The sequence below is a fragment of the Phalacrocorax aristotelis genome, chromosome 15 (genome assembly GCF_949628215.1).
Source record: "Phalacrocorax aristotelis chromosome 15, bGulAri2.1, whole genome shotgun sequence".
Taxonomy (NCBI): Eukaryota; Metazoa; Chordata; class Aves; order Suliformes; family Phalacrocoracidae; genus Phalacrocorax; species Phalacrocorax aristotelis.
In genome coordinates, this window is record NC_134290.1 from 15,308,864 (window position 1) to 15,327,234 (window position 18,371).

The following is an 18,371-nucleotide window of genomic DNA, read 5'->3' on the forward strand; positions in this document are numbered from 1 at the left end:
GTGAGCAAAAGGAGAGGATGCATTAAAAAACCCAAGCAATTTTTGATGCACCGATGGACAGGAGCACAGTTCACATGAAGAGAGAAAAAGAGGCCTACCACCCATGGCAGCGATTTACTAGACCTTACCTAGTTAACATGAAACAGCTTCCCTGCGGTGGAAGACGGTGACTGGGGGAATAAGACCCAGCACATGGGGAGTTAACATGGAGAAGGCGATGTGCTGTCAGTTCTAGCTTAGTACAGGGTGATTTGTTTCTGTAGCATGTTTAGAGTGTTCAAATAAATGGAGGTAAAAGGAACAGGTCTATAGGAAGCAACAAATCTGAAGGGAAATGGCTGACTTTAGATATATAATTTCCTTCCAGTGGACTAGAATTCTGTAAGTGCAATTGGGCACTGGCCCTACAACATACAAATAGCAATACACACACAATCTTTCTCTGTTTTATTTAGTGATCAGGACATTCTGATAGTGATGGCTCAGTGACTTTCAATATACAGGACAATCTGAACAGGTCTTCACAAAACACAAACGTTCTGCTTGCTGAAAGCCTGAGAATAGCCGTGATGGTAGATAGTACTCACACCCCTCTCTTAACAGGAGTGTCTCCCAGCTTCTAATATCTGGCTCTCTTAAAGTATCTCGACTTGATTTTCACATTTGGTAAGTTTGAGAGGCAGCTATTCCAGTGTCTTCACCTTAACACATGCAACAGTCTTTTAGGACTTACTTGTGGCTTATCAAAGGGGACCAAAAAAAAAAAAAAAAAAGACATAATAGTGTCAGGGTCTGGAATTGCTCAACACCCAGAAAAGGCTCAAATAAGCCTTCTTGTAGTACAATTACTAACACGTTTGCAGGCTGGACAGCTCAGCACCTAGGATATTTATACTCCATCTGATCTACTGCATTAAAATCCTGATTTTAATGAAACGATGAATCCATTTCCCCAAAAATAGAAAGCCATAAATAAAATCCCAAGTTCGATGATACAGACCTCATTGAAAATCTGTTTTATGATAGTGAAAGTGCCAGTGAGATTGAAAACCCCAGCAGCCTTAAATTAGAGTTATGTCTTAAGGAGAAAGGCTGATTTTAGATTCTTCCCTTCTCTCCAGCAGACTGGACATTGACTGTACAGTGCAAATAGTCATGGTTGGGAATATGACAACAGACAGAAAACTTACCTTGTTACTGAAATCCACTGGCTAAATAAGTTGGTGAAGACAAGGATGTCAGCTCTTGATATAATTTGACATGCTCTTTCCAAATAAACATTTCTGGGATGTGGGTCATGAATTACAAGAAGAGAGCAACTGCTTGGACAGGTTACAGCCATGCAACAGTGAAGCAGCTACCACAGAACTCTGCCTTCAGGAGTGCTTTGCTTTACTTCCCTGTTTATTTCATCAACAGTCTTTCACTTCTAAGCCCAACCAAGCACATTTTCTTCCTCTGTCCCAGCTACCTCGTTCCCTGTTGAGAGCATTTCTCTTACCTTGGAGCCAAGGGGCTGCAGAGCACATGTTCCACATTTCCGCAGCATCCTCGGGTAAAAGGGTTCACTCCCCCACGGAATTTACCTGTCACCTGGAAACATATTCAGGACAGTGCTCAAACTTCTGGTCATATAAAAACCATCACCCAACCCCCAGAAAGCCAAGAACAAGCATGCCTTGCTCTGACCCTACTATGCTTCCCAAACAGATCGTTTTTCTTTGAATGCTGCACTTCCTCTCTCCTGCTCTAACACAGCACCTCCATCAGCTACTCCTAGCTAGGAGGCACACCAGCTAAAGATCCCTTCCCAGAAGGGCAGTGAGCTCAATGTGACTGGCTTTCAAAGTGGCCAGGTTCATCTCCCCATGCTGCTCCTGCATTAGATTTGCGCCAGCTGTCAGCCAGACATCCTGTTTTCAGCCTCTCCATTCCCCCATCGCTTCCACTCCTCTGCCTTGGCAAGTCCCCTCCAAACAAACAGGAATGTCAAATCAACATTCGTAATGCTGCATGAGAGCAGTGTTTCCTCTCTATCAGCATCCCGTCCCTAGCAGCGATCAGTACAAACCACTGCCTTATGCAGGAGGGTGCCAGGAACTCCCTGGTGATTATGATGTTTGCTTGGAAATGAGCTAGTTTAATAAAAGCCAAGCCTCATTAAACTGGCGGGATCCATTCAAAGCTTCATAAGCATTATAAAGGGTTTGTACTCTACAGGCAGATACTTGAAAGTAACCATATGGGGATAAATACCAATAAAGGCAGAGAGATTAATAGTGGTTGCCATTAAAAGCATTACTGTTGCTGTTTGCAAGTAATGCATTTTAACTAACTCATAGTTCTGATCTAACAACAGGTTTACACAGTACCAGAAATACTTCAATTACTTGCACATAAAATAATGATGATTAAATGATTTTGCAATATATTTTGCTGGACTCTTTGATATAACATAAAACTCTTTAAAAGGCCAAGAGAGAAATGTTGGAAGTTCTGAGTAACCTGATGACTAAAACATGGGCCTGGGACATTTGGCACATCTGCATTCAATCCTGGGCTTAAGTTGACTTGTGCCAGATGCTGGCAAAGCACTTCATATCTCTGTGCCCATTTTCTCAAACACGCTATGAAAAAAAAATTTCTCTAACTCACAGACTACATTACTAATTATATCAATTTGGTTTCTAAAGTAGTTTGAAATCCACTGATAGAAAGCAGTCTCAGAAGGAAGTATATTTATTTACTCTATTCAGAACCTAAAAATACCAGGACATGAGCAGATGTTGGGTTATGGGTTATTTTGATTCCATGAAAGACTTTCAGAGGCATTCAGAAAGCTCGCAAACATCTAAACTCAGCCACTATGCACTCCTAAATCACAGTCTGCCTACCACGAGTGCTCAAAACCTAGGAACGCTGGAATGAACAAATACCAGAAATTATCAGTAAAACACCAAATATGTCTGTACCACGGGCCTATAAAATGTACTGGGAAAAGATGACAAGCGCAGCTGAGCATATTGTAACTGGAAAGCTGACAGCAGATATCCAACAGTGTGAGAAAGGAGAATTGATACTGGAACTGCAGCAGAAAAGTGAATGTTTTAAAACAGTGGCAAAGCCAGGAGCAGATCTCATATCCATCACTCCTGGTCTGGTCCTCTGATTACTCAGATATGCTTCTTTTGAAAGGGACCTGAAGGCTAGGAACATCCATCCTCCAGATACGATCAGCAGTACATATGACTAAATGGAAATTAAGACCAGATGATATTCAATTTTCAGAAAATGGCATGGGAAGATGAATTAATCTCAAGTGGTTTGGTAGCTCAGGAAACCAAACCAAGCTAGGATGCGTTTTCCAACAGTTATTTCAACCAAGTTAAGTGCAGAATTCTCAGCCTTCCTAAATGTTAGTGTAGCCACAAGCACAATAAGGTATATTGTACTTTTTTTTAATTTAAATTTTTCCTTTCAGGGAAATTTAATTTCATTTCAGGAAATTTCTGCTTTCCTCAGCCTAAAATTTGCATGGACAGTGTTCATCACTGCATAAAGGCAAGCCTAAGGCAGACCAAGATTTGGGCTATGAGACTGCAATGCCCTGGGTTTCATGCTCCTATTGTTAGCACTCTCAAACCTAATACTTGGCCAAAATCAATTTTAAAATGAAGAGCAGCTGATTCCAAGCAGGACAGAGAAAAGCATTTAAAGATCTACAGCTATGGCAAGCCTGCTTTGTTCAAAGGCCACGTTAGGCAACAATTCAGGATGACTTCAGACTCTTTGCTTATGTAACCTCCCACACTATTCTGGATAAAAGTTTTTATTGTCTCTTGTGGGATAGGAGACAATCTCATCCCAGTTTATGACGGCCGGGCCTCAGACAGATGTCTTCAACTCTTACAGCCTGCACAGCAGCCATACAAGCTACATGAGCATGAAGCCATCAGCCTGAAGGACAGCCAGAACATCACACTGCTCGGCACGAGCTAGAGAGCGCCCATAGATGCAAGAACAGTAAAAATGCATTTGAAAAAAACAAAGTGTGGGGGAAAAAAGTTAGAAAGCCACAGACATGTGAGGGGTGCTTTGGAGCTGGGGCTGTGAGAGGGTGAAGCGCTGAAATGAACACAGTTAATTAGCCTTGGGAAGAAAGCTGAAAATGCTGTGTGCAGCTGAGCCACACACTGCTGCGTGACCCAGTGGCAAGCTTTCTAACTGAGCTACCCCTTACGAATGGCAGGGGCATGCTACTGATCCCATGACTAGACCTCCACCATGCGAACCATGCTATTGATATGCACATGCACATAGGTCTGGATCCCCCACGCAGGGGCTGTGGATTATAAACATTTGAGTAACTGCAGGGGAACTGACGTTTCACAAGCTTTTTGGCACAAGATGTCATGTTGGCACTCGGTTGGGAGAAACAAAACAAGTTAGGTCCAATAGCCTCTCTGTGTGCATGTGCACATACACATGAGAACAAGAGAGACACAAAGAGAGCGAGACAAAGAGCTAGCTCAGACCTTATTATGTGCAGTGTGGGTTAGCTGGGGGAGTTGGAAATATCAGGAGACGGGGCAAAAGCATGATTTAATCTTTTCCTTTCTTTCTTTCATTCAATCTCATGGTTTTTTCAGCCTGACTCATAAAGTTTGAACTTCTGGGGTTGATGGTACTCACCACATAAAACCTATTTCAAGGCCATGAGTAGATTTTAAATGGTAATAAGCCCAGGATGATCCTTTGTGGTTAGAAAGGGGAAATCTTTGCTTGTAGTGCATTCAAGAAAATAAATCTGAAAATGAAAAACTAGGCAATCTTCCTACATCTTCACAAAAGCTCCAGTAGCTGGAGCAGTAGCTACAGGACTAGCTCTTACCACTAAGGTTTGGATCATTTTTTGCTTTACCCACGCTGACTTGCTGACTGTCCTTCCCGACTCAACCTCTTAGCCACAAACACAGAGAAAGGATTGCTTCTTACCTGCTCATTTGTTGTGCGCCCTCGGGCCACTAGAACAATATGGAAGCCAGTGAGACCAATGACTGGAATAAAGAATAAGCCAGCTACACACATGACAGCCATTCTGCATCCAGGAGTTAAAGAAACTGGGTTGAGTGAAGGGAAAAAGAGGTTATGAAGGAGAGGGAGAGGGTAAAGGAGGGAAAAAAAAATCTTGGAAATAGGGAGGGCATCCCTCACCTTCAATTAGGTCTAACTAAATTTTACCTCAAAGTTAAGTCCATCTGTGCCTAGCCTGAGTCCTTATCCTTGATATGGTTAAAAAAATAACACAAACTCATTGATTCTGGCTCTAACCATCTTGTAAACACCATTCTGCACTGATCTATCAAAAGGGGTAGCTCCCTTCAGAGCCAGCGGTCCGTGTGTTACACTAGCATGCAGGGCGATTGCCTCCAGGGCAAACTCTGCTTTAAAATACAGTAACAGGGTTTTAAATACAGTAAATAGTACACAGCAGTTTAAAGTTGCACCCAGCTGGAAGTATAATTCGGGGAGGCAGCATATCCTTCTGCTGGGCTGTCATGGCAAAGACTGAGATAGACAAAAGGCCAGCTCTAGTTTTGGGGGTAATCGATGGTTACACAGGTAAGACAGGTACAGAGGAAAACCTGCTCTGAGCATTTACAGGGGAAGAGTGTTGGGGATCAGGAGAGGAGTAGATCTCCACCAGTTCCAGGACAACAAATCTTCAGATTCATTCTTTCGCATTTTCCTCAAGGCTACCTTGAGTCTTGAAAGACCAAGAAGGATACGTAATGGCAGTATGAGCTGCTCCCAGCTTTTCCATATGGTTTAGTACGAAGATGAGCCCAAAAGTGAATACTCCAACCATGTGCGTACTTAAGGACAGCAAGAAGAGAAAAAAATAGCGGTAGTTCCTCCGTCCTATGCAATTGTTGACCCATGGACAGTGATGGTCAAAATCCTTGTAAAGAAAGGGAGAGATAGGGAGCAATATCCAAACAGTGAAAGGAAATACATTGTCTTAGAGATAAACTTGAACCATCGTCACGTACAATTATGTCACACTAGTTCTGCAGCTTTACAACATGCTAGACCCTCTTTATAAAGCTCTTCTTAGGACCAAGTGGTTTCTGTATCTATAGATGGAGAAGTACTTGAGTTTTTATAGGGTTTGAAGAGAGGCTATAAAAAAATAAAAGGCAGGCTATTTATCTGCCAGCAGCAGAAGCACTCATTTTTTATCATCCTTTGCATGAGTCCCCAATTACAACAAAGTTGTTATAATCTAGAATGTTTTGAAGACGCAATAATGCTTCAGAATTCTCTGCCCCACATTTCTGTGTTTATATGTAGCTGAATGAATTCACTTTAAAACAGACATCAAAAAAAGATGCTTTTTTACCAAGGAAGTCCCCAGAGAGAAGACACAGGCAAAGTTCTGTACAAGTTCATTAATATTTATGAGTCCAAATCTAACTATTTGTCTCAGTCAAAAGTTCAAAGTCCCTCATAAAGTCAGATCCCTTTTGAAAGGAGATTTAGTTATGAGGGCAAGCCACAGATACCCTTCAAGTGCCTTCATACAGTGTTATAAGCCTGTAAATCCACTGTCTTCAATGGGATTATTTTTGATGTGAAGACAAGATCAGATGCAAGAAATAAATCGTTCTTATTTCCGTGTTCTTCAGAACAGGTATTACACACTCATTACATCAACAAATGACTTGTTTATTCTTTGTTTTGTGGTAATGCTATTTTTAAACTTTCCTCAATGATGACAAAGGGGGTTTTGTATTTTTAGGCTTTGCACAATGTATTTACCAAAAATTTACAAAATACAAGGAAATGGATTAGAGCTTTCTCAAAGCACATTAGAAAATGACAGAGGCAATTTAATAAATATCATTTCAGGCTGTATCTGAAATGCTGACATAGCTTATGTCTATTACGCACATCTTGTACGCAGCCCAAAGTATCTATGGATTATGAAACTATATAAGTACCCTCTGCAAACACTTCTCTAAAGAAAACAAAAACCTGACTGCTTTTGCCACAGGTTCGGTTTTGGGTCCCTCTGGTCATGGCAGGCTTTAGGTTTTAACTGATTGTTGGCTTTTGTTGTTTGTTGATTTTTATCAAATCAGCTCAAAAGTTTTATATTTGGGAAAAGAATTTTTATTGCTCATTCTAGGCTGAAAGTGAAAAGATGCGAATTACAATCCTGAATGGGCTCCACACGGAAAAGCCAGTAGAGTTGCTCCTACCGCTGTCTCCAAGCTCTTCTAGAATACACAGGTGAGTGGGAAATAAGCACCACAAGAATCAATAAAGCACGCTGTTTAAGACCATGACTTATTGATTCAGAAGTCATCAATGCATTTTGCCTATATTCCTCCACTGCACTTGTAATTTAATTATAGAAACAGAGCTTCTTACTTGCCCAACACAATAGTAAGGAACATTCAAGTGATCAACCATCAATAAAACTTCTGGAGAGCTAGGCAGAGTCACCTTGTGTTCTGCTATTTTATTTACGTTACTTTTGGATTCTCTCCCATTTTCATTGCTGCTGCAGAACTGAATCCCATGGAGGCCTTATGGCAGCATGAAATTGCAACTGCTTACACCAGTGAGTTTTGAGCAATCTTTTACTGAGGAAACATCATTTGTTGATAATGAATTTTCACGCTGAGCCACAGGGGAGGGCAGAAGAAAGAGATTCCATGGGACAATTGAGGATTTACAATCATCTAAACAATCCTCAGGATCTAGGATTAATGAAAACATTTATGTTTTAAAACTAGGGATATACAACTCAGGTTTTCTACAAAAAATCCAGCTCTATTCAATAATTCACAGCAGTTGAAAGAAATGGTGTGACACAACTTATGAATAGCTGTGTCTATGCCCTCTATCCAGGGACCTTGGCAGCCCCTCACTCTCCACCTTCTCAAATCCGCATCCTTGTAAGGCTTTCCACAACAGGACAGCCTTGTCCTATTTATCGATGGTTACTAGGCACAGCATTGCTTCCAGATAATTATAACTTAGATATATATTGCCCTGAAGGAGAAAATGACTGACACAAGATAAACCCAGGCAGCCTTTCTCTCACACGTAACTGTGCTGCTTTCTTTGGGACTATTCCCTTGATGACGGCAAAGAGGATTAGGACGAAGATGGTGTATACAGCATTCCAGATGACTCCAGTGTTTTTTCCCTTTCTGATTAGTAATTCCTTTCATTTTAATGGCACAGCTGAATATATTTTAGACATATTAAAGATTTCATCTTTCTATTGGAAAAAAAAAATAGACCTTGCAGCAGAAATGATCCTTAAGAAGTGGAATTTTTAGCTCAGCAATAAAAAATCCCCCCTGGCAATACACTGCTGTGGATACAGCACTCTGTACCTACAAGTCTGAGAGACATTTATAGCCCAAAAGCACATCTGATTGTTTGGGGGTTATTTTTTAAAAATCCCGTGTGCCTCACCAAGACCCTCAGCTACCAAGAAACATGAAAGTCCCATAATTCAGAGCCACCAACATTAGAAACATGAACGAGTTCATGCTGTGAGCTGGGGTGCTGAAATAAACATGGGGCCCTTCCATTGCCTGGAGAACCACTTGCTGAATTCTGAGTTTGGTTTTCCTAAAGCTCGCACACCATTCTAGCTTCTCTGCTTGTCCGCTAATGTAGGCACCAGTTTGCTCCCAATTAAATGATGAGCTCTAAGCTCACACATGACAAGCCTCAATGGTTCACCCTGAATTTCCTGCTCTCCTGAACTCTGCCTCGGCATCAACTCTTCCATTCACCCCTTTTTAACATTCATGATATCTTAGCTACCTCAAGGAAGACATAGCTGGCATTATACATTTTTATTCTAATTACCACTGGCAACAAAGCTGACATCAAACATTACTGCATATGTAATATACATTGTAACTGAGGGCTATGTTTCAAATGGTAAAAATTAGCAGGAGTCCATCAACAAGGCTACAGCTGGGAACTTCCAAGAACTGAAATAGTGGGGGAAGCACCCAACTGTGTGTTTCCAGTAGTATGTGCAACCCCATCACTGATGCAAAGCCAACAGATCATGTGATCAACAGAACTGCTACCTCAACACAGTTGTCACAGACGCTGCAGTGGGAGCAGCGGGGAGGACGGTAGAAGTGGCAGGTGGCACACCATTTCATCCGTACTTGGATTCCTTTAATCTCCACGTTCTTGTAAAGTGGAGCTCGGAAGTCGTCGTCTTTATCTTCATCTTCATCTGCTGCTCAATGCAAAACTAAAAGTTAGTGAAAATAACAGAGGGTAAAGATGAAAGAGCTAATCCAGTCAGTGCCTTGGACACAGGGGCACTGCACAGGCTCTTGGGCTTGTCAGAGAAATCACAGAGTGGTGGAAGCCATGGACTGTCAGAACAGGTTGTCTGGGCTGCAGCCTTACTCACCAGCCCCTGGACAGAGAGAGGTGTTTGAGTCTTATCTTAGGCAGCATTTACATCCAAATGAGTAAGATGAGCTGCAAACTAGAGTCAAAGAGGGGATGGAAGTCACCCAAGCCCTTGCTGTGAGTAGTTCTGCTGCATGCATTTGGGATTAATTCAATGCTAGCCTACCAGCACATGAAGTGAAAGAAAGTATATCGACAAATACTAGAAGGAGGTTGTGCTAGCTCAAATACCCAAAATCAACCCAGATGACCCGAAATGACAATGATTTGTTCAGCACTCCAGCATCAGCCCACAGTCATCCCAAAGACCCATTGCTCCAGGGAGTCTGATGCCACAGTGAGATATACCATTCTGAAACAATTTGTGTGCCCTTGGAAAGTCCTTGCATCAGTGCTTACTTCTTTATAGCATACCCGGTGCCCACCTCTTCGTAGCATACCCCCAACGCTCTTGCTTTGGTAATGGCACATAACTGGGAAGATCTCACCTCTCTCAAAGGCAGCATGGTCTACTGATCTGAGCACAGGACTAGGAGTCAGGAAGTCCTGTACTCCAATTTTCTCACTCTGTGGCCTTGAGCTAGTCATTTAGCCTCTCTTTGCCATTAGTAAGACGATGACAGTATCACAATCATCTTATTAGGGACAAAGCGAGGGCAGATGGTTTATCATCTCAGCTAAGCGCTGCCCTGTTTAAGAAAAGAGGCCGTTTAAAAATGAATGCACAAAATAAAGGCCAGTCTATAACAGACAAATACATATCGGGAAGAAAAGGAAAAAAATGAGGATGTTCATGAAAGTTCGTCTTTTATTCTAGATCGCTGTGATCTTTATTTGTTTCCTTTTGACAGAGAAAGTCTAAGATGTTCACATCTATTTAACACCTGGTTAAACATTATAGTGCAGCTGCCATTGGTTGAATGGCTCCAAATTAGGTGGAATTTGATAATATTGTCCCAGCAGGCCATCAATCACTGTCATTTAGTTCTACATTAAATCTTCCCTAGATGTGTTACCATGATCCAATTTCCATTGACTTCAGAGGTAGTTTCTCCCTTCACTTAAATGAGCTTGGGACCAGGCTCAGCTACCGTATTTACCTGGCAAGGGTGTCCTCTGGATTAGCGTTTCTGCGTGGAAGCAGGGTGCTCTACTGGCACCATTCTCTGTAATTTTCCTTTATAACTAGTCAGTGGGACTCTTAGCGAGAGCTAGACTCTAAATCCCTTAGGTGCTTCTATAAACACAACCTGTAGGTTCTTCAATACTATTATAAAAAAGCCCATGCTGTAAAATACATGTGGGCATATGAAAACAAGACACCAGAACAGTTAAACCATTTAAGCTCTCATAAAAAACCTGACTATGCAGACAAAAAGTGCACATTCTATCATGCATATAAACACATTAGTCTTGCAGAATTGACACACTCTTGACGAGTTGGTATATAATAGATTCATATCAAAAATATTGGAAGCCAGTTTTTAGTTGGTATCTATAATTAGCCAGCAACGAACATTGCCAGTTTCATTCCAAACCATAAATCAGATTTGTCAGAGTAGCCCCAATTTCAGTGACTTAATACTTCCTTTCCTCCTCATTCATTTCAGTGTATTACTGGCAACTCACTTGCCCAGAGCCAATCCTGATTCATACCAGAAGCGTTCAAGAGCCAACAAATTAAAAAATTATTCAAAAATGAGTAATGAATCTCATGATTCAGGCCCCCTTCAGCAACGCAAGAGTGAGCTGAGTTTACTTCCCCCCATAGATCAAGTTCTACCTGCCAGAGAACCTGTAAGCTCATACAATATAGCTAGAAATGTGTTTATTTCCAGCTTTCAGTGGTCTGAGGAGAAGAATACATTGGCAGAGGAATGTATCTTACTACACAGATTCTCATACTCTGATCCACTGACACACAGCAACCAAGTCTCATGTTTTTATGTCATATCTTATGATTTTTGGTGGCTTCCGCAAAGGAATCATGTGATTTCATTAGAATCTCAGCTTCTGTATTGCTTATTTGTTGTTTTGGTTTTGAATTAAATTTGTAACTATCAGAAATGTGCTAAGAAGCTTGAAAACCAAGAAGAATAAACCTAATTTCATTAACAGAAAGCAAACAGGAATATTGTATATTCATTTTAAACCACACCTACAATTTTTTAACTCCTTGCGCTGGCAGCTCTGCGGGCAGTGTGGGGTGGTGATAGCTTTTTTCACATGCACACTTGTGATCTGAAATAACATCTGCTCTTCTTTCCTCCCAGCACTTGTATTTATAGTCTTTTCCATCTTTTCCTTTCCGTATCAGTTTGCTTCCTTCACACATCTAAACTCCTACCCCATCACTTTCTTCCAGGATGACTTCCATCCCTTTTCTCAGCCTTTCCCCACTCCCCTTGCTCCCAGCCTCATCGAGACCAAGCACATGCACCGCACAGAGGTATAAGGCCAAAGCCACAAATGAAGAGAAAGAGACAGAAGAAAGGCGAGCTGTAGGAAACTCCTCCTCTTCCTGCTTTGCTCCTGACTCCCTTGTGTTACAGAGGCAGGAAGGGAGGGAAGGTGATGAGAAAGTTTCAACATTTCTATTTGACCTCCCTGTGTGTTTTTCCTTTAAATGCAAAGTCCAAAATAAAGAACTTGTTTCCAAAAGGAAGTCAGAAAAGTGCAAAAGAAGGTATGAATTTACAATACACTCAGTACTGATGGCTCACAGGGCATGGTGAGCGCCCGGCTGCAGGCTCCGCTCTGAGGGAACTACATTGCACAAAGATATTAGATTCCCAGAATGAGATTTTTAAAACTGAAGAACTTATTCCAGCCCTCCTCCTACTGAAGGCAAAGAGCATGGATGCCTTTGATAACCTCATACCTAAAGCATGTTTAACCACTGTGATCTCTCCTGAGATGGAGGAACCAAAAAGTCCAGGATACTCTTCAAAAGCTCTAAGTGAAAATCTCTTTTGAAAACCTCACTAGCACCTATTTGAACCTTCAAGCACCTAAACACTGCATCACAAATGACTGAATCTTGCCTTTGCCTTTACACACAATTATTTCCTTAACTGTAGTGCTGCAACACTTAATCGGGGGTTCAAAAGCTTCAGCTGAGAGGAATGGCAGGCAGATGCTCATTATTAGACCCTGCTACCTGGAGAAGCCTGGCACTTGCTATTCAGGGAAGCCAGCAGGACTGATACCTTGTTCTTGCCAGGTAGCAATTAAAAATAGATATTGAATTCAGTGAATAGAGGTGAGAAAGCACAGCTTGCAGAGAGCACAGAGCCACTGGTTTAGCAATAATGCCTAGAGCAGTTTCTGCTGCAAACTGAATGTGAATAATTATTGGAAGACGGATAAAATGAGGTGATAATTCTCTCATTAGGATGTGTTAAAAGAGATAGCTGCTCTGTGGTTCCCATTACAAAAGCTGAACGATCTTTATCCTATTTAATCAGCTATGAATCAGTACTAATTTAAGCAGGCATATCTTTCTAAATGTATACATTTTTAGACACTCTAAAGCAAGTCTTAATCATAATCGTTTTTAGCTTTTGCATTTGTTTGCATTTGGTTTAAGGCTTTTTGGAAGGTCTGCTTTGATGAAGCTGTTTCAGAAAGTTTAGTCTCTCCCCTCCACCATGCTTTGCTACCTATTGTGAAGACAGTGACTTAAATCCAGCGTGCCAGCATGACACAGGGGATGGCAGTCGCAATCACATCAGTCAGGAGAGCTGCTCAAGGAGAACCATCCTGCACAACCCTGTGCCCTCGACTGCCAGTCTGAGCAAGTGCAAGGACAACTGACACCTCCTAGCTCAGAAGAGAGATGGAGGGGATCCAGCATTTCACTACTATCCCACCTCTACTGCCAGCTGAGTATAATAAAGTCTACAAGAAAGGATACCAGAAAAAAGGGGATTAGTCAGCAAACAGTGTATTTGGATATCCAATACCTCCTTTGGCTTGGGTTTTCAAATCCCCCCCCAACAGTCCCATTCCCTGTTACCTCGTGGGAAAACTCCTGGGTCCATGAAAGTTGCCATGCTGAAGTTTGCCAGTACAAACAAGAACACAAGCCCATTGTACACTGGGATGGCTGGGGAGATGGCTTTCGTCAACCAGGGGCACCTGTGGAGAAGAAGAATTATAGGTAAGGGCTCTTTTGGCTGTAACACGTAGTTTCTTCCCATTCAGTATCATCACATAGAGAAGTAGTCTCGTCCCCTCCCTGCTAGCCATGCAGTAAGGCTGAATTTGCAACTTAACCACAGAAATTTCCACAGAGTCAGTTTCAGTGATGTAAAGTATGCTGCAGACTGCTTTGTTCCATAGCACAGAAAGCACCAATTGTTCACATGGCTCATAGGGCTTTGCAACCCTATTGCCTTATTTGCAACCTGGCATTTTGCTTCTCTGTGTAAAACCTTCATCCCATTGTTGCATTTCTGTTTGCCTTCTGTATAGCCTCATCGCAATCCATGTTACTTTCAATTTTCACTGGTGTAAAGCAGAGTAGGGTTCTTAAACCACTGTACGGCAGGTACAAAGAGAAGCATACTCACTTCTCACAATGCCTCCAAGTGGTTTTCTACTCCAAATAACAATCAGCACCAACACTACAAAACCTCTCCTTGGGGGAAAATTTAGTCTGAGCATGGGCTCTGCAGGTGTCAGCAGAATGTAAGAATGCACTATTGAAAAGAAAGTGGATGGCATCTGCTACACGAGCGCTTTCCAGAAACACCAGAAAGACTTGCTGCCTACCCGGCAAACCTAACTGAGGAGAACTGAAGATTAAAGGGTAAAGGAGAAAAAGTAGGAGACACTGAAAAGAGGATGGAGAAAGGCCTGTTAGTTACAGGAAAATCGTTCTAGCTGCAAATAAGAACACTTCCTACCAGGAGAGAAGGGCAGGACCCAGGCATATATCAGCTTGTCTTACAGGCATCTTTACCCAATAAAAAGCAGTGTTTATTCACTCAGCCATTTCTAACCTCCCTAAAGCTTGTCTCTAAACACTAGGCCAAATTTGCTTCTCTGTTCTGCATAAAGAGGTTTGGTGTTATAGGATTTCTGAGGGGAAAAATCTGATCAATCTCATGAACCTTGCAAATACCGATAAGGAAAAACATGGGACAAAGAATCTCTTTGAAAAAAGTAAGACCCCTGAGTGGCTTCTTAGATTTCCACCTGCCTTGACAGCCAGGGACCCTCCAAAGCTGCTGAGCAGACAGCCATTCAGCAGCAATACTTCACCACCATTACCATAAATCATACATCTGCCCACATGTTCTGGATTGTAGTTTGCCTGAATTACATCTACAGTTGAATCTGATTGTCTGCCAGGCTGAAGCCTGTGGAGAGAAAGAAAAAACAACAACAACCAACCAGCCTTCTCTCAGATCTAATTCACAGTAGTTTTGCTACCAATATGCTGTTTTGAACAGTTGAGAATGGTGTTATTGACCTTGAACAGACACAGTTAAACACGGCTTTTGTGGCCAGCATTAGAAGGGCACCACGTTTTCTCCTCCAATTTCTTTGTGAGCAAGAAGGAAGAGATTGATTTGCGCTCCTCTCCTCTTCGCAGCCAGGCTTTTAACATTGCAGTGCTGAAAACTGCTTTTAAAAGCACCTTTCCTTGTGTGTGCTTCAATCAGCCTGGCCTGGAGCGAGTAAAAGATGGACAAATCCTATCCAGGGTGAATGAACTGTAAAGCCAAAAACAAGGTACATCTGTGGCTGGGGCCAAACCCCCAGCCTGAGGGGGGAGAAGGGAAAAATAAATCTTATCCCTTGAGTAAGGATGCTTTGCTACAGCCCACAGAGGGGGAGCAGAAGCACAGGGTTTCTCCTGAGACTGGTCTTAAGCAGGGAAAGGCCCAGGAAATTAACACCTAATAAGAGAATGGGAAAGGGCTGAGAGCTCAGTGGAGAAGAGCTGAATTTCCTTCTGTTTTTCTTGCATTCAGGATCTCATCCAGGTGGTTGTGGAGCTTGGGGAAAGGAGCAGGTCTGGTAGAAGAGACAGCTGATGGAGATGAACTAGCTCAGACAGACCCAGCTGAAGACACCTTGACTCCATGAGGTACCCTAAGACCCCTACATTCCCCAAGAGGTGGAATTTCAACATGCAGCAAGGTCATACTGACTTGCTGCCATGCTCAGTTTCCCTCAAAGCAGCTGCTGATAACTGAAAACCTAGGCAAGGCAGAAGTTTCTCGCTTGCCATGAAATGTGCCACGGTGACCTCGCCAAGCAAGAAACAACAGTTTCTGCCAGGTCCTTTGGAGGAAAGCAAAACAAATCCTGAAATAAGCAGTTATAGAATGAATTCTACCCAGGGAAGAATTCTTCCCCCTAAATTATAGTAAAATTAGATTTGGCAATGGGCGTGACTGACTTGATTTCTTCCTATGAATTAACTGCCTATGGAGAAAGGTTATGAAGTTACCCATTGCTTGTCAAGCTTGGAGGAGAGACTTTCTTGGCAGTAGAGTCAAGAAGCTGGCAAACCAAGGGACAGGAAACTCTTTCTTGCAGATAACTAGTTACTCCGAACAAGATTATAATGAGACAGACTGTCCCAGATGATGAACGTAAGCATTTGTTAATGTTCTCACTTGTGATTTACTTTGTCATGTTCCCAACAAATACATCAAAATACTAGGAAAACCTTTAGCCATAAGCTGAACTAAACAGCTCATTTAATGGGTAAATAGTGTATCTGAAAATACTTCACGGAAGTTGAAATAAAGGATAGAGTGAGTCATTGTACATATTAGCCAGAAGGTCTGTTCACAATCCTTCTGTTTTTTCTTCCCAGAATCTTTATGCAGCATCACAGATTATATAAAATTAGATGGGACAAAAGGGGCCTCATTTGTAAACTAGACTGAATGATAAAAACAGATGTGGACATCAAGTCCTGGCTCGTAACTGTAAAAAGATCTGAAAAAGAAAATAAAATTGCTACTAGGATTCCCAAAAAAAGATACATCCTCCCTGTCTCTCTCCCCTGAAGCACGCTTAGTTTAGGCAAAGTAACAGAAATTCTAATCCGAGTCTGGTAGGTTGTTTTATCACTAATCCATCATGCAAAACTCTGGCTTCTGACTCTCTGCATGCTCTGCCTAGAGAAGGAAGCTGCAGAGATGTTTGAGCAGGACCTGTAGTGAGTTTCTTTTTTCTTTGTGCATACCCTCTCTCCAGGAGATCGGCTTCCAGCAGCAATAACACCAGTCTATGGGACAAATCTAGATGAACTTCTCAGTTGCTTTTTCTCACAGAAGCTGTTATGAATTTAGATAAACAGCACATTGATTCAAAGCTTTCTTTGGCTAGGGAACGCAACATTTCAAGAGGCTACAGTCTTTGTGTCTTCAACTCACCTCACAGGGGAATTATATAGCCTGAAGCTTACCACAATTTTATAGGGCCATATAAATTAAGTAGAGCCAAGAGCAGTGTATAGTCCCCTAATGGAGCACCAACACCAGACTTTTCAGAAAGAAAAACTAAACTCCAGGATTTCTGACATGCACTGACATCTAGGAGCAAAACCACCAAGTTCTAACCCAGAGCTTTCCTATTACAGCTTAATTATTGTCAAAGAAAGCTGCACCCTTTGTATTTGCAGGAGCACCTGCAGAATCACGGTCATTGCAGAGGTCAAAGGCAATATCCTGGACCACCAAAAAGTTAAGTGATGGAACACAGCACCACATGTCCTGTGACTTGCTTTTTGCATAAGCAGCTAGATATGCTTCACCTGGCACATCTACAGCTGAGAAGGCTCTCTGCTCCCCATGACCATTATACCTCACTGCACAATCAATGTTTAAATTCAAGGTAGGTGTGAGAGTAAATGGATGATGGGTGCTCTGTTCCAAGTTAGTTTGGATCCCTCACTTGAACCAGGAGACCTGAAGGATGATATTCTACTGCTGTGGGTACCAGCCATGCTACAACAAGAACTGCTCAGGAGAGAAGCCTTCATTGGTTTTGTTTACTGCGGGAAATTAAGAGCCAGCACACGCCACTGTGGCATACTAGAGATAATTATGGATCTCAAATTCTTTGAGCAAAGCACACAATTACACAGGCAGCATTTTCCTCATAATTATACTTCTCTGACATAGCGTGATTCTGTTCATAACTCAGAACAGAGTAATGCAGGGTGACAGATTTAATCTCATTTATCCTATTTGCTCTTGAAACCCTATCCTAATAAAATGGAAAGTTAAAAAGATTAACAAATAGGATCACACAACTTGCTAGGTGTCAGATAGACTTATGCATCATCAGCTGCCTTCCTCTGCTAAGTTAAACAACAAATAATCCTTTCTGCTTTTTTGCTTGGTGCTTTGTAGCAAGGTGTGTTTGTGTCTTATAATTATAGTTCTCCTATAATTGAGTGATTGAACAGAATGGTTTTCTTGAATCCTGTTGTAAGTTAAGATTTGGTGTTTTTTATTAAAACTGTACACATGCTTAGAGAGGCCATAGTGGATGGAGCCTGGGAATTCAAGAACCAGGTTTTAGTCTTGGCTCTGATGTTGGCTTGCAGAGTGACTGAAAGCCACCTGCCTCTCCCCTCTGCCCCTGTTAGGCCTTTTGCAAATGAGACAGGAACTACTGACAGACCACCTCCCCCAGTGCAGGACAGAGAAGGGATCACCTTGGATTTTGCAGATCTCAAAGAGTCTCTGTCAGGGCCAGGCTGGCGGCCTTGGTGTTTGCTTCCCTGGAGCCCAGCGCCGGGCACCAACCACCCCCTCATGAACTGGGCAGGGGTGAGGCACACCGCTCCTGCTGACAGGCTGTTGTGTCAGGATGTGTCTGTGATTTATGTAATAAACAAGACCAGTTGTTCATTTTACACAAGCATA

At 42.1% G+C, this 18,371-nt stretch overlaps 1 protein-coding gene across 3 annotated transcripts in view; it reads right to left on the reverse strand.

Moving 5' to 3' along the window:
- The window catches only part of ZDHHC8 (zDHHC palmitoyltransferase 8), a 116,817-nt gene that overhangs the window by 12,547 nt on the left and 85,899 nt on the right, over positions 1-18,371 (reverse strand). For 2 of the 3 annotated variants that reach the window (XM_075109978.1, XM_075109980.1), the window contains 5 exons: positions 13,487-13,608; positions 9,129-9,286; positions 5,790-5,962; positions 4,996-5,098; positions 1,502-1,593 (listed from right to left, as the gene is read on the reverse strand). In XM_075109978.1, the coding sequence (XP_074966079.1) occupies positions 1,502-1,593; positions 4,996-5,098; positions 5,790-5,962; positions 9,129-9,286; positions 13,487-13,608 (648 nt within the window). Of the gene's footprint in view, positions 1-128; positions 171-1,501; positions 1,594-4,995; positions 5,099-5,789; positions 5,963-9,128; positions 9,287-13,486; positions 13,609-18,371 lie in introns of all 3 variants that reach the window. The other variant, XM_075109979.1, reaches the window with a different exon arrangement.